At 40.2% G+C, this 12832-nt stretch overlaps 1 protein-coding gene across 1 annotated transcript in view; it reads right to left on the reverse strand.

The window, feature by feature from the left end:
* mdga2a (MAM domain containing glycosylphosphatidylinositol anchor 2a) overlaps positions 1-5930 on the reverse strand; it is a 69284-nt gene extending 63354 nt beyond the window's left edge. Inside the window, exon 1 of the mRNA XM_063909196.1 lies at positions 5229-5930. Within this exon, the coding sequence (XP_063765266.1) occupies positions 5229-5301 (73 nt within the window). The 5' untranslated portion in view covers positions 5302-5930. The remainder of the gene's footprint in view (positions 1-5228) is intronic.
* Positions 5931-12832: the final 6902 nt, after the last annotated feature.

Genomic DNA, 12832 nt, shown 5'->3' on the forward strand with positions numbered 1-12832 from the left:
TATCCCCGCTTTTATAGGACGGATTAGCTTCGTCCCCTTCGCCTATTACATCTATTTGGGCTTTAAATTTGTTGGAAATTCCCACATTGAGCACCAGAGGAATATTTGTGCTCTTACACTTTGTCTGAACGAGCGAGGAGATAACACTCAGCGGCAGAAACGTCCAACAACTGCTCAAAGAAATAAGCTTTTCAGTCTTTGTTGCTTTACAGGTTTCTGTCTGAAGGACACGGTCAAAAACAAGCTTCTTTTCCCAGATTTCTACCCTGAAATCATCGGCACTGATCTGAAAAGTTCATATATTTTCAAGTTGAAGCGCGAGGAGCTGCGGCACAGAAATGGCGGAGCATTCAGCGCTGGGTGAAGCACTTTTTCTGGAGTCGCTCCCATGCACAGAGCTCACTCCTCAATGGAAACAACTGAAACAAGTCTTAAGCTCTCAGAAAAAGCCGTATTACCGTCATTTTAAATACATTTACCAATAATTTCATTGATTCATCAATTCATAATTGTGTCCAGAATGTCAGTAAACAGCAATACATGTCACAGTGACCTATCGAGAACCAACCAGCAGTTTCGAACCCAAAGAAATGTAGGTTTCATTTAAGAATAAAGAACAAATATACGTTCACATTTTACACATCCGTTATGTTTTAAACATTTGAACCTGGAGAGGAATTTTATTTCAATACACGAAGTAATTAATGAACCACAAAGTCAGATATATTTACAAACCGCACAGAAACTCAACTCAAAGGCCGGAATCTAAGGACGTCAGTCTCCATCCTCTACCTAATGTAAAGCAACGCACAGATGTTGCATCCTAATCCTCCCTCCCTTCATCCTTCCTTCCTTCTGTTGCATCCCTGCAGACAGATCCCCTCACAACAGGAAGTGGAATTATGAGTGAAAGCTTGCTCAGAGACGTCAGCACACTAAACTGTGCGGATGTAAGTAACAGTGTGTGTGATGTAATACGCCTCCTCTCCCTCTAATCTGTGACATATAAGATTACAGATAATCTGAGCGTGTCATTGGACGTCACAGGAAGCACTGTCATCACGCTTTAATAACGGTGAGTCAGCATCAGCATCTGTGTGAGACCGCGGCTGCCAATCTTAAATAGTTATTTGTAGTTGATCATCCTGCAGGGGGAATCAGCCATTGGAAGGAACAGTGAGAAGATGTATATGGATTTTACAGTAAACATCTTCAGCATCCTGTAATGTCAGATAGTTTGTGTTTAAAACCAGCAAAATTGTAATCTAAATAAGGAAGTATTTAAATAGTTGGACATTTAAGAGCTTTGAACATCTGGTTTTTCCTCCTGTATTTAATGTAACACAACAAACCAAAGGTCTCATGAAGGTATCGTACATTTTGAGAATAGTTCAGAGCTGGAGGAAACTCCTTGTGGAAATCAGTCAAAGCATTGGTTTCCGTACAAATTGAAATATATAAAAAGGTGTGTACTATTTATAAAGCACTTTGCACAGGCAGGGATAATGACAGGTGTTTAACGTAATGAGTCATTGTGAACCGCAGGCGGTTATTTGAGTGGCTCCCCAATAAAACGTGTGATTCTTAAGTAAGTGTAGCAGTCAACTGGTGTTTGCTGTTACATGGCTATGATTGTGGTTATACTCATGCTGGTTGGAAAAGTATCTTGAGAATAAACATGATTCAATTTAGAATCTGAAACCTTAATTGTAAAATATCATGCAAATCAAATGATGTGAAAAATAGCTAAGAAAATAGTTATGTGCTGAAGGTAAGAATTTGGCAGATTTGGTTGGTTGGTTGGTTGGTTGGTTGGTTGGTTGGTTGGTTGGTTGGTTGGTGACTAACATGTGAAAAGAATCGAGGATAAAAGCTCCAGTACTACTGCAACATTACTGCATTTCCACTGACACTACTGCCTCCTTTAAATACTTCATGCAGCTGCACTGCTTGTGGCCTCAAATACAAAGTCCTTTCCTTCTAGAGGTTTCCTTCAGAGGGAGGAAGAACCAGGACTGAGGGTTTAACACAGACGGCACACACAGGGCAGAAAATCAAAGTGTACTCGATTAATAAAACTGAAGCGACACAGATCAGTTTACTGGAAGTCCCACCTGCAAATATCACAGCAGCGTTACAGTCAGAATAAAACACCATAACGGCAGATGAGAGTACTATAAAGGGTATTACAGCTTTAACAATGTATATTTACTGAGATTAAACAGAGACTTTATTAAAACATGCTGCACTTTCAGAAGTATTAATAAAGGAATATTTCATTTGTACAATAAAGGTCAGTGCTGGCCCCCGTTCCACTGAAGAGAACCATAGAGGTAACGTAGGATAAGATCATAAAATACATAATTAAAGTTGAAGAAGGACTCTGAAACCCATCCAGGCTGCAGCAGCCACAGAGGACGCCGAGGATACATACTTATTGTTATTTTTTCTGTGAATTTAAGCAACATCTTGGGAGTTTATATTACTGCTGCTGGTGGATATTCCAGATTTGTGTTTCAGGCCAACACATACATAAATAGATGAATAAATAAGGTTTAAGTATTTATGCATCATAATTACACTGCTGGCAGGGTGAGGAAGGCTTTGAAACACCAATTAAGCCTCCATGTCGGGGAAATAAACAACATAAACGAACAAAACTGAATCAATGAAATATGGAGAAAAAATAATTCACCGTCAAAAGCGTTATGTGGGCGGAACTCGGTTTTTCTAAAAATCCGCTGAATGTAAAATAAGAATTTAAATAAGATGCCTCAGGTGATGCCAAGAAGATGTTAGTGCAGCACAGTTAGTAGATGAAATATTAGAGTACTGTATCAGGAACATTACTAAGACTGAGATGTACTAATCCGCAAGGGAAGACTCAGTTCATCACTGTGCTGTTATTTATATTACACACACAGGGTTGAGATACACACACCACTACTTCACACTCTGCACTTGGTCTGAACGGGACATGATCCAGTGAAGCTCTGGTTCCAAAGACAAGTCCCTACAGCCTGAGGTACTGACACCTCCCCACAGCACATGACTCGTCTAATACTGCTATCATCAAGAGACATTGAGTGGTGCAGGAATGAGTCCTATAACCTGTAAATGTAGTTCCTTTATAGCCTAAAGGTTCAGAAAATCATAAAGAGTAAGTATCATAAACGTGTGTTGGTCATCAGCATTACTTTCTGCAATATTCCAAAATCCAATCTAAAAATCCCACTGCTTTCTGTCCACCATTTCAGAGCTAACTTCTGTGTCGGCTGGAATAAGTCCTCTCTGAACTGCTCTATGTGGTACTCCAGTACCAAATTTCACTCAAGGCAAAACAAGTTCAGAACTGTGGGGGCTTGCTGTGGCGCAGTGGGTAGTTAAGATCAGGGGATCTTCAGATCAGGGGAGCACCGGTTCAATCCCATCTTGACCCCCACTGCAGTCAGCATGTTGCCGTGTCCTCGGGCAAGACCCTTCACCCCTACTTGCTCCTGGTGGGATTGTCCACAGTATTGAATGTGTTGCATGTCTGATAAGGAACATGTAATATAATGTAGTGTAGCACTTGGAAAAGCGCTAAATAAATACCATGAATTATTCATTATTATTATTACTGAGCAAAGTAATCTGCTGAAGAAGACCACGAGACGGGGTTCAAAGCTTGTACGTATAAGAGAGGACCTTTGGATTTCTTTTGTCAAGGAGAAAATCAAAGGTTCAAAGGTTTTATTGGTCATATGCACAGCATATACAACGTATATGTTGACAATGAAAATCTTGTATCCCAGGCTCCTCCAACAACACTCTACAGGAGGAGATATAAAAAAATAATTATCTTTAGGGAAGTTATTGACCTTGGCAAGAGCCACTCAAGGTCCACTTAGAGCTTTATGTTTCAGAGATTTCATCCACATTGCATAATCTACATCAGCAGGTGGAGGTGGCTCACCTATGTGATATTATGTGATCGACTGTAAGAAAGGGATTTAAGTGAAACCATGTTCCATGCTTCAGTCACTGTATGACAGCTGTAGATGGAGACCGGGACATGCTAAGTCGAGAAAAAGCTAGTAGGACTAAGAGGACATTAGGATCTTTACGGATTTAGCCAGATTCTACTTTACAGGACCATGGATTTGGATGCAGACACATTTTCAAAGTGTGATACAAGCAGAAAAATAGGGTGAATAAACGGCATCTACCAATGATAGGGTCAGGGGTTCGAAGTGTCCTCGGGCAAGATACTTCACCCCAAATCACATATTTATAGCTATATAGAGTATGTATTGTAAAAAATGACAGGATTAGATTATTAAAAAGGTAAACAAACAGAAGGCCCAAAGAGGAGGATTATTTCATTTTCATAATAATAGAAACCGTATTAAAGGTCAATCAGAGCTTATTTTAAGTTCCCACAGGGACCCAAATATTCCAGCTGTCATAGAGGGTAAAAATGAAGCAGTACAACCTGTCAGCGTTTACTGGGACACCGAGTCCCAGCATGTAGACCTGCAGAGACAGAGTCCCTCAAACATACTGAGTACCACAGAGACATGTAGACCTGCATAACTGTTCCACACAGAAACACGTGAACCATGACGGCGTCAGGACAGCTATTCATGTCTGTTATCAGGGCACTGCAGAATTACTACAGGGATCACCATCACCCTCTTCCCAGGTGTGTGTGGTGGTTGTAGCACTACCTGTTGTGCCTTCAGGCCAGGCATGAATGTAATATGACTGAATGAGCAACACACACACACACACACACACACACACACACACACACACACACACACACACACACACACACACACACACACACACACACACACACACACACACACACACACACACACACACACACACAAGCATTTCGACAAGGTTCATAACTTGAGTATTTTTTGTCCCTTCCTTCACTTCATGACCAGTACAATTAAGAACACATATTCAGTGTTATTTTGTTTGTGTGTGTGTGTGTGTGTGTGTGTGTGTGTGTGTGTGTGTGTGTGTGTGTGTGTGTGTGTGTGTGTGTGTGTGTGTGTGTGTGTGTGTTAGCCTGCACACGCTAAATCCCTCACAAGGTCAAGTTGCTGATGGTGGTTTTCCGGGTTAAACGCTGCCTGTGTTGCACTGCGGCCGTTTTTTAAACCGTATTCAAATCACAGTTAACGGGTATTAATATGTGTAAATGTACATCATATTATTAATGACTTCCTTACCGTACACGCCCTGGCCGTGCACGCCCTGCAAGAAGCCGGTAAACAGCCACAGGAGACCGAAAACTAGACCCATCTTCACATCCTCCTCTGGCCGCCTCGCTGCTTCTCTCCCCCCGGGGATGAGGTTGTCAGATCGGTTCCCCGCAGCTTCTGCTCCTCCCTCCTCCTCCACCTCCTCCGCTCCGTACGGAATCCGGCCCGGTGACCGGTTCTCATCCACAAACTGTGTCCCCCACCACCACCAGCAGCAGCCTGCCGCCTACCACCCCCCCAGACCCGGGTCAGATGTGACAGGAAGGTTCGGTTCTGCTCATACCGGAGCTAACGTTAGCCGTTGGAAACCGTTGAGGAGGTTAATGGTCAGCGAAGACCCGGGAAAAAGAAGAGCAGGTGCCTCAGCCGCGTCTCCTTGATGGTGACATTGTAGGAAAAAGATTAAAATTCAGCATAAAACACGCCGGTGTGACAGTATCCTTCCACCGGGAGGATGTTCACAAGTCCCCGCTGCCCCTCCGCCGTGTCCACGGGGCTCCTTGTCCGTTATTTGGTACCGGAGTTACATCCTCCATCCTGAGGGTAAAAGCGGGTGTTCAGCGGCTTGTCACGTTGCTTCAGGCCGGGGTATGGATGCAGATAGTTGGGGCTCCGTGATGCCACTCTGAGCTCAGAAGGAGGAGAAGCGTTCAGTCCGGTAAAGTCGTCGGTGGATTTTTACCGGTGAGAGACGTCACGGAGCGAACCGAGCGGTGAAGTCGATCAGAGTGGACTTGGGTACCTCTTCCGGAAAAACCCTTTCAAAATAAAACCAGTGACCAATCGTTGTAATCTTTGTAGGGCTGATTCAAAACGTCTAAACGTTTCACTTCTGGAGTAAAACGGTATTTAATGTAGAACAGAGGTGAACAAACAGTATGTTCACCATCCGATGAATCATGAGCAGAGGTGGAAAAAGTATTCAGATTCTTTCCTGTAAAGGTAGCAATACTACATTGTAAAAATACTCCATTACAAGTCAAAGTCCTGTATTGAGAATGGTTCTTAACTAAAAATATTTAGGTATAATTCGGAAAATGTAGTGAAAGTATGGGGAGTAAAAGTACTTTTTGCAGAAAAAAAAACTCTTGCAGAAAAAGAAGTTGCAAATCTTCCCATTTTGAAAAGCTGGAACTATTTAATGTTTTACATACAAAATAAACAATTAGCAAAATTGCTGCCAATTAATTTTCTGTCAAACCACCAGTGTTTAGGTGCTTAATGTTTAGTTTGATCTACAGACATCATATTTCAAAAGTGATTCATATTTTCTGTGTTTAAACATGTTAAACTGCATGTTGTGAAGTAATTAAAATTGTTGAATAGTGAAGTAAAAAGTACAATATTTCACTCTGAATTGTAAGAATGTTGTAAGTATAGTTTAGTAGTATAGTAAAATAAAGTGGCACAAAAAGTAAAGTACAAGTACCTCAAATGTGTACCTAAGCACACTACTTGAGTAGATGTGCATAGGTCCTTTCCACCACTAATCATAAGTAATACACAAATAGAACCTTAGTTTTTCCTCAGTCTTAGTTGTTTCTAAAGACTTTTACTGAAGTAATTAAACATGGTAATAAAAGCCAGTTTAGGGTGAAACTGGTCAAAATAGAGTATTATTCAATTTTTATTTGACTTCTAACTACTTTTAGTACTTTTTTCTTTTATGAAAGTGTTTTCCCTTATCCACTTCAGTCTTTATCTATATTTATATTGGTGTTACTTCGTGTTCTTGCAGGAAGTGGAAATATGATCTTTATTAGTTTTGGGGAAGTTTGTTACATAATCTTTTATTTATGACCAAATTCCAACAGCAGGCTTTTACTTTGAAAATCTTTTTCCGGTGTCCTCGGCACTAACGGCAGGTGCTTTGACGTCAAGCGGTATCTGCCACGCGAAAAACATCACGAGCACAATCCGCTGGTTTCGGTTTCTGACCGTGACTGTAAAATAATTACATAAAAAAACATCTCACGAGACAACTGTAGGAGGCACGCGGGGTGGAAAATGACAGCGCGAGCCCTCACTGCACGTGTGTTCCTTTTTTCCCGGGAATCCTGGCTAAGGCGAAAACAGATCGGGTCTTACAGAAAACATATATAATATTGATAAATTGTTGATTGACACAGATAAATAGGTAATATTAGATGAAGAATAAGTATAAGATGGATTGATTTTGATTTAAATGTCAAATTCTGCTGTATCTTACTTTTTCTGAGGCGTTCTGTTCTATAATCAACAGGTTAATTCATGTATTCTCCAATTTGTTTCGTAATTTTCAGAAATTAAAGATAAAAACGAACTTCAAGTGTCTATCAAAACGTGGTTGAAGGTTTAACAAATTCCTGGAAAAACAAGAATGAATGGCTGTTTTAATCCACTATTGTAGTGGTAGAAAAGTTATCCTATATTTTATTTAAATAGTAAAGGCCACCACTGCTACAAGTCCTGCATTCAAATTATATACATCCATTGTGTTTATGATTACATTTCTCAATAAAGCAAAAAGTTCTTCATAGATCTAGATTTTCAAAGTGCACCAGATTTTTGGATTCAACCTTAAAATGTACAACATTATCTTCCAGTGCAGAAAGCCCCCGGACCCACCATGCATGTCCACCCACCAACCTTACATAAGTCTGCCGGAAACTCAAAGTGAAAAACTAGCAATTAAATTAAAAATTGACACTGGAAAAACAATCCCAAAAGAAGCACACTGTTTGCTGAGAAGTTTCCAGCTGGCGATGCCATAAAGAGAGAGATATCAGGACGGCTGCGGAAAGCAGAGCGAGTACTTTTAAGAATTAGATCAAATATTCAAACCTCTGTTGAATACATGAAAGAGTCGTTCATTAAAATTTCAGAGCATCTGTTTACAGACTTCAAAAACAACGTGCCAAATAATCAGAAATAGCCAACTTCAGAGATGTGCATGTGTTGAATCTGACGCTGTTCATGGTGCTGATCCTGCCGCTGGGAGCAGTGGCCTGACTTTAATTTACCCTCGTCACTGCATCCTGACAATCAAACATGTAGCCCCATTAGTAACGTTGATGGGCTATTATTTTTCTTTTAGCTTCAGAAAAGTTGTTGATTTGATGAAAAGAAAGGAATCCAGTCCAATCAAATCAACATTTCAGCCTTTTATAGCACTTTATCCGGTCTTTACGACTCCTCAAAGTGCTTTTCAAGTCAGCAATCACCCATTTATTCACAGGCAGAGGAACCACATGCTCAAGTAATGTAGTAATCATTAAGTGGGGTTTAGTATACATGACCTGTTGACTGCAGGGGCTGGGATCGAACCCACAATAGTATGATTGGAAGACCACCTCACCGCCTCACAGCCAGTTAGGACTGTGCTTTAAACCAATCCTAGTACGAGGAGCAGTGGAAAACTGCTATAGATGTTCTGGGGTTTGGTGGCTTGCTCAAGGGCACCTCTCCAAAGACAAGTCCCAATGGATCGAGCTACTGCTACCCCTATTGAGGAGTGCAGGAATGAGTCCTAAATGAGTCAGAATTTCAGCACTTCTGGCTTTCTCGCCTGGAATTCAATGTTTTTTTAATGTGTTTTTGGTTGTTAGCCTAAAATGAGGTCAGTGGCTAACTGAGCTGAAGAGATTTTAACGTTTTGTTCCACAACATAAAATCTGTCAGTAAATACCCCACTGGTGAATTTAAAAACTGCGGTTGCCAACAAGTGTCTGAGTGAGACGACTGAACGCCAGCACGCACAACATTGGCCGCCTTTAGCTTAGCGGTGGTGACGTGAAGTCTTGTGGAGATCATCCTGCTGAACAAAACATGCAAGGATCTTAAATGTGTGTTTGCCACAGAGATTATTTTCTGCAATATTCCAAAATCCATTGGAAAAATATCATTGGCTTTTTGTTGAGGGAGGAGCCAGGGAGAGGTCAAAAAAAAAACGTAAACTCTGCACCACCCTATCGGGGCAAAATAGGATATATCGTTCCACACAGCTCAGGTTTTAAACCCAGATTCACAATAAAAGTGCAGCTGGACAGATGTTCCCAGAGCCATACAGCTGAGGTAAGGAAGAAGAAGACCATTTCCAAAGTCATTTTTTCCCCTTCAATTTATCAATTTGCTACTGAATAAAATATGCACGAGCACACGTTAAGCAAGGATCTGTTTGAATTGATTTCTCGCATGAAAACAAACCTAATTCTCTGTTTGTTGACCAAACAATCAGCCTTAATTAAAACGGACACAAACACAACTCAATTAAAGCCTGATGTCCAACAGTCATTTGGATCAAATCAGTGAAATACGTTCATCAAACGTTGTTGTTTTTACTCATCAAACACTGACCATTTCCATTTTGTGTCTTATATCTTTGTCTCTTGGCTGAAACTTCCCTGCTGGCACGTTCTCAGATGTACTTGTTATTTATAGGGAATTTATAGTTATTTATTTATAGCTCTCTATGTTTAATCCTGCAGGCTATAAAGGTTGACATCCACAATAGATCGGCTGCATATGTATGAAACTTATATAAACGCTCCCTGCTTTATATATTAATGTCCGCCTGCAGCAGAGGAATAAATCAAAGTTTACTTTATTAAACTGACCCAGGAATATACATCATAAAGCTGTTTGTTGCACATAACGTTTCATTTTCATGCTGAACTGTTCATTTTGGAACACTTTCAGAGTGTTAGATATGTGAAGTGAATTCAAAGTGTCCACAGACAGATAAGAAGCTTTGGGTCATGGGGTACAAATGTTAAAGATTGCAGTAAAAACGAATACACTCAATTGTTATTCTGAAGCATTGTGTTGTCCCTATCTTAATAAACTAAAATAAACATCGCATGGCTGCAGATTCATCCACAGTCATCCTGCTGCCTTCAGGAGCCTGCAGAGTTCATGAGGGGCAGGAGAAACGTTCTTTACAGTAGCATTTACATCAGCTCCTCCTGACTGTATGTTAAAACAAACACTGATCAATCATTCATGGACTAAAGTTAAGCTCTCTTTTTAACTAACACAACCCCTCACTTTGACAGGATGTTGTTGAAGATGTCTACAGAAACAGAATTCCCTCTGTGAGTGTGAAACATTTCGGCAGCTCTCCGACTGCCCAAAAACACACGGATCTGAATCTATATTTCACACACACAGGTAAAGACACACACCTTTTTTAAGACATCTTCCCTGTTCGACAATGCTTCCTTACTTCTTACATTTAGCATATTCTACAGAGCAGCATTATTTACTCACATGTGGGGTTATATTTACTGACCTTTGTAAAGGTGCGTTGCTGATTCCTCTTCATCTCCCCGGCTGTCAGTTTTATCTGAGTTGGGATCTCATTACACTTTCATTGTTTGGCTAAACAGAGGCGTGTCTTTTCCCCCGTTTATAAGGTGTGTTCTCGCGTGGTTTCAAGATCACGTGAGATGCATGTTTTTCGTATTTAGCCGAGAGTTTCTTTCAAACTTTATTTTAAAAAAAACGTAAACAATTAAAAACTTGTAAGGAGTGAAAAACGAATGGTCAAATGGTGTTGATACAGAAAAAAACGTGGATCAAACTAAAATGTCGAACAGTACATTCTTCCTTTAACTGAGAATTAGGATCTGATAAAGAAACATACAATAATAAATAAAATAATGACTCAATATTTTAAATACAAGGTAATTTTGTGAAAAATGACTGCATTTTTCACCATTTAAAACCAAGTTGTTAAAGTTGTGATTTCCCCAATTATTCAGTATTTTTTTAAAGGATGGTGGTTTTCCAAAATGTGTGTATTTAAAAAAAAAAATCGTGATGTTTTTAAAATTAAGGAATAAGAAAAAGTAATCAAAAACAAATCAATTTACAAATCAATTTAGTAAAAAATAAAATAGGTCATTATACAAAAATTGAGCATTTTTTAAAAGAATTGAATATATTCTGAAAATAGGGAGATTTTTCCCAAAACAGACTATAAACCAAAAATGAAAAATACGTCTTTACATTAAAGCTTCTGCTCTGTGGTATAAAGCCTTTATGGACAGAAGAGGAGTCTAAGAGGCCATCAGGACTCAATAACCTGCAGGCTGTAGGTTTACAAACTCTCCCAGGAGCTCGTTAATGGAGGAGGTCGTTAATGGAGGAGCTCGTTAATGGAGGAGCTCGTTAATGGAGGAGCTTGTGTGTCCAAAGAAGTTGAGGAGTGTGTTTGTTCCTGCTAACCTCCGAGCATAAAACAAGTGTACCAGTCAGTCCGATCTGAAGTTCTCTGTGGCAATAAGTGGGAACTGAACTGAGCTTTTAATAGGCAGAAAGGCCACAACCAGAGAACAAGAACAAGGAGGGTCTAAGGAAGTTAAGACAAGTCTTGCTGTTGAGGATGTTTTCTGCAAGTGAGGACAGTATTGAATACAAGAGGACATTTCTGGAATACAAAGATCATTTAAAAACAGTAAGACCATTTTCAGGATAAACATCAAGCAACAGAAGCTGCAGGATCGCTTTAATCTCTGTGTGAATCCGGTTTTCTCTTTGAACCCACTGACACTGAGCGTTACAAACTGATGTCACGTGAAATCTATTGTGAAGGCGTTGATATTCATCAGTATTAATCACACAGTCAGGTTTATGTCTTCCTGTAGAGAGCGCTTTCATCACAATAACAGAAACAACAATGGGATTAGAGAGGCATGTCATCACCAATTCCTTACCCATGACTCCCTGCTTACCTCAGATTCTGGAATATATTACACCTGAGCATCCCCTTTCTTCCCACACACACACACACACACACACACACACACACACACACACACACACACACACACACACACACACACACACACACACACACACATTAATAACCCATACACTTATATGGACAAATAAAAAATCGTGATCAAAAATGACTAAATGTAGCGAGTGGTGTAGGAATGAGTCATAAAATCCAGAAATGAGTTAGCATTTTATCCCTAAGAAACTAAATGTATTCCTGTTTAAAGCAGGAGTGTGTGTGGAAGTGAACCTCACTGTAAATAAATATTCTAATGTTAAAGATGAGGAAGACAAAGGGAGCTGCTTACACTCTCTACGACCTCTCTCGTCTGAGAGGAAGTGGAGCAAAAAAGGGAAAGTGTTTTTGTACCAAAGCAGAGCAGGGATATCCTGTTTCAGCAGTTAGACGGTCTTCACTGAAGTCAACATCTCTATCCATTATTAACAGAGCAGAAATCTGCCCCTCGTCAATAATGCAGAGAGCTGAGAGGAATGGAAAAGTTAGGGAGAGTTTTCCTGTTTGGATGGAGCTCTGCCCGGCTGAGTGCTAAGCTAAGCTAACCCAGACACACTGATTTTAAAGCACGAATCAACCTATGGTTATTTATAGGTGTTACAAGTGGTACAAAAGGACCACCTCCTAAAGATGTCTTCACCTCCTAAAGATGTCTTCACCTCCTAAAGATGTCTTCACTTTCCAAAGATGTCTTCACCTCCTAAAGATGTCTTCACTTTCCAAAGATGTCTTCACTTTGCAAAGATGTCTTCACCTCCTAAAGATGTCTTCACTTTCCAAAGATGTCTTCACTTTG

Source organism: Eleginops maclovinus, chromosome 19 (assembly GCF_036324505.1).
Source record: "Eleginops maclovinus isolate JMC-PN-2008 ecotype Puerto Natales chromosome 19, JC_Emac_rtc_rv5, whole genome shotgun sequence".
NCBI lineage: Eukaryota > Metazoa > Chordata > Actinopteri > Perciformes > Eleginopidae > Eleginops > Eleginops maclovinus.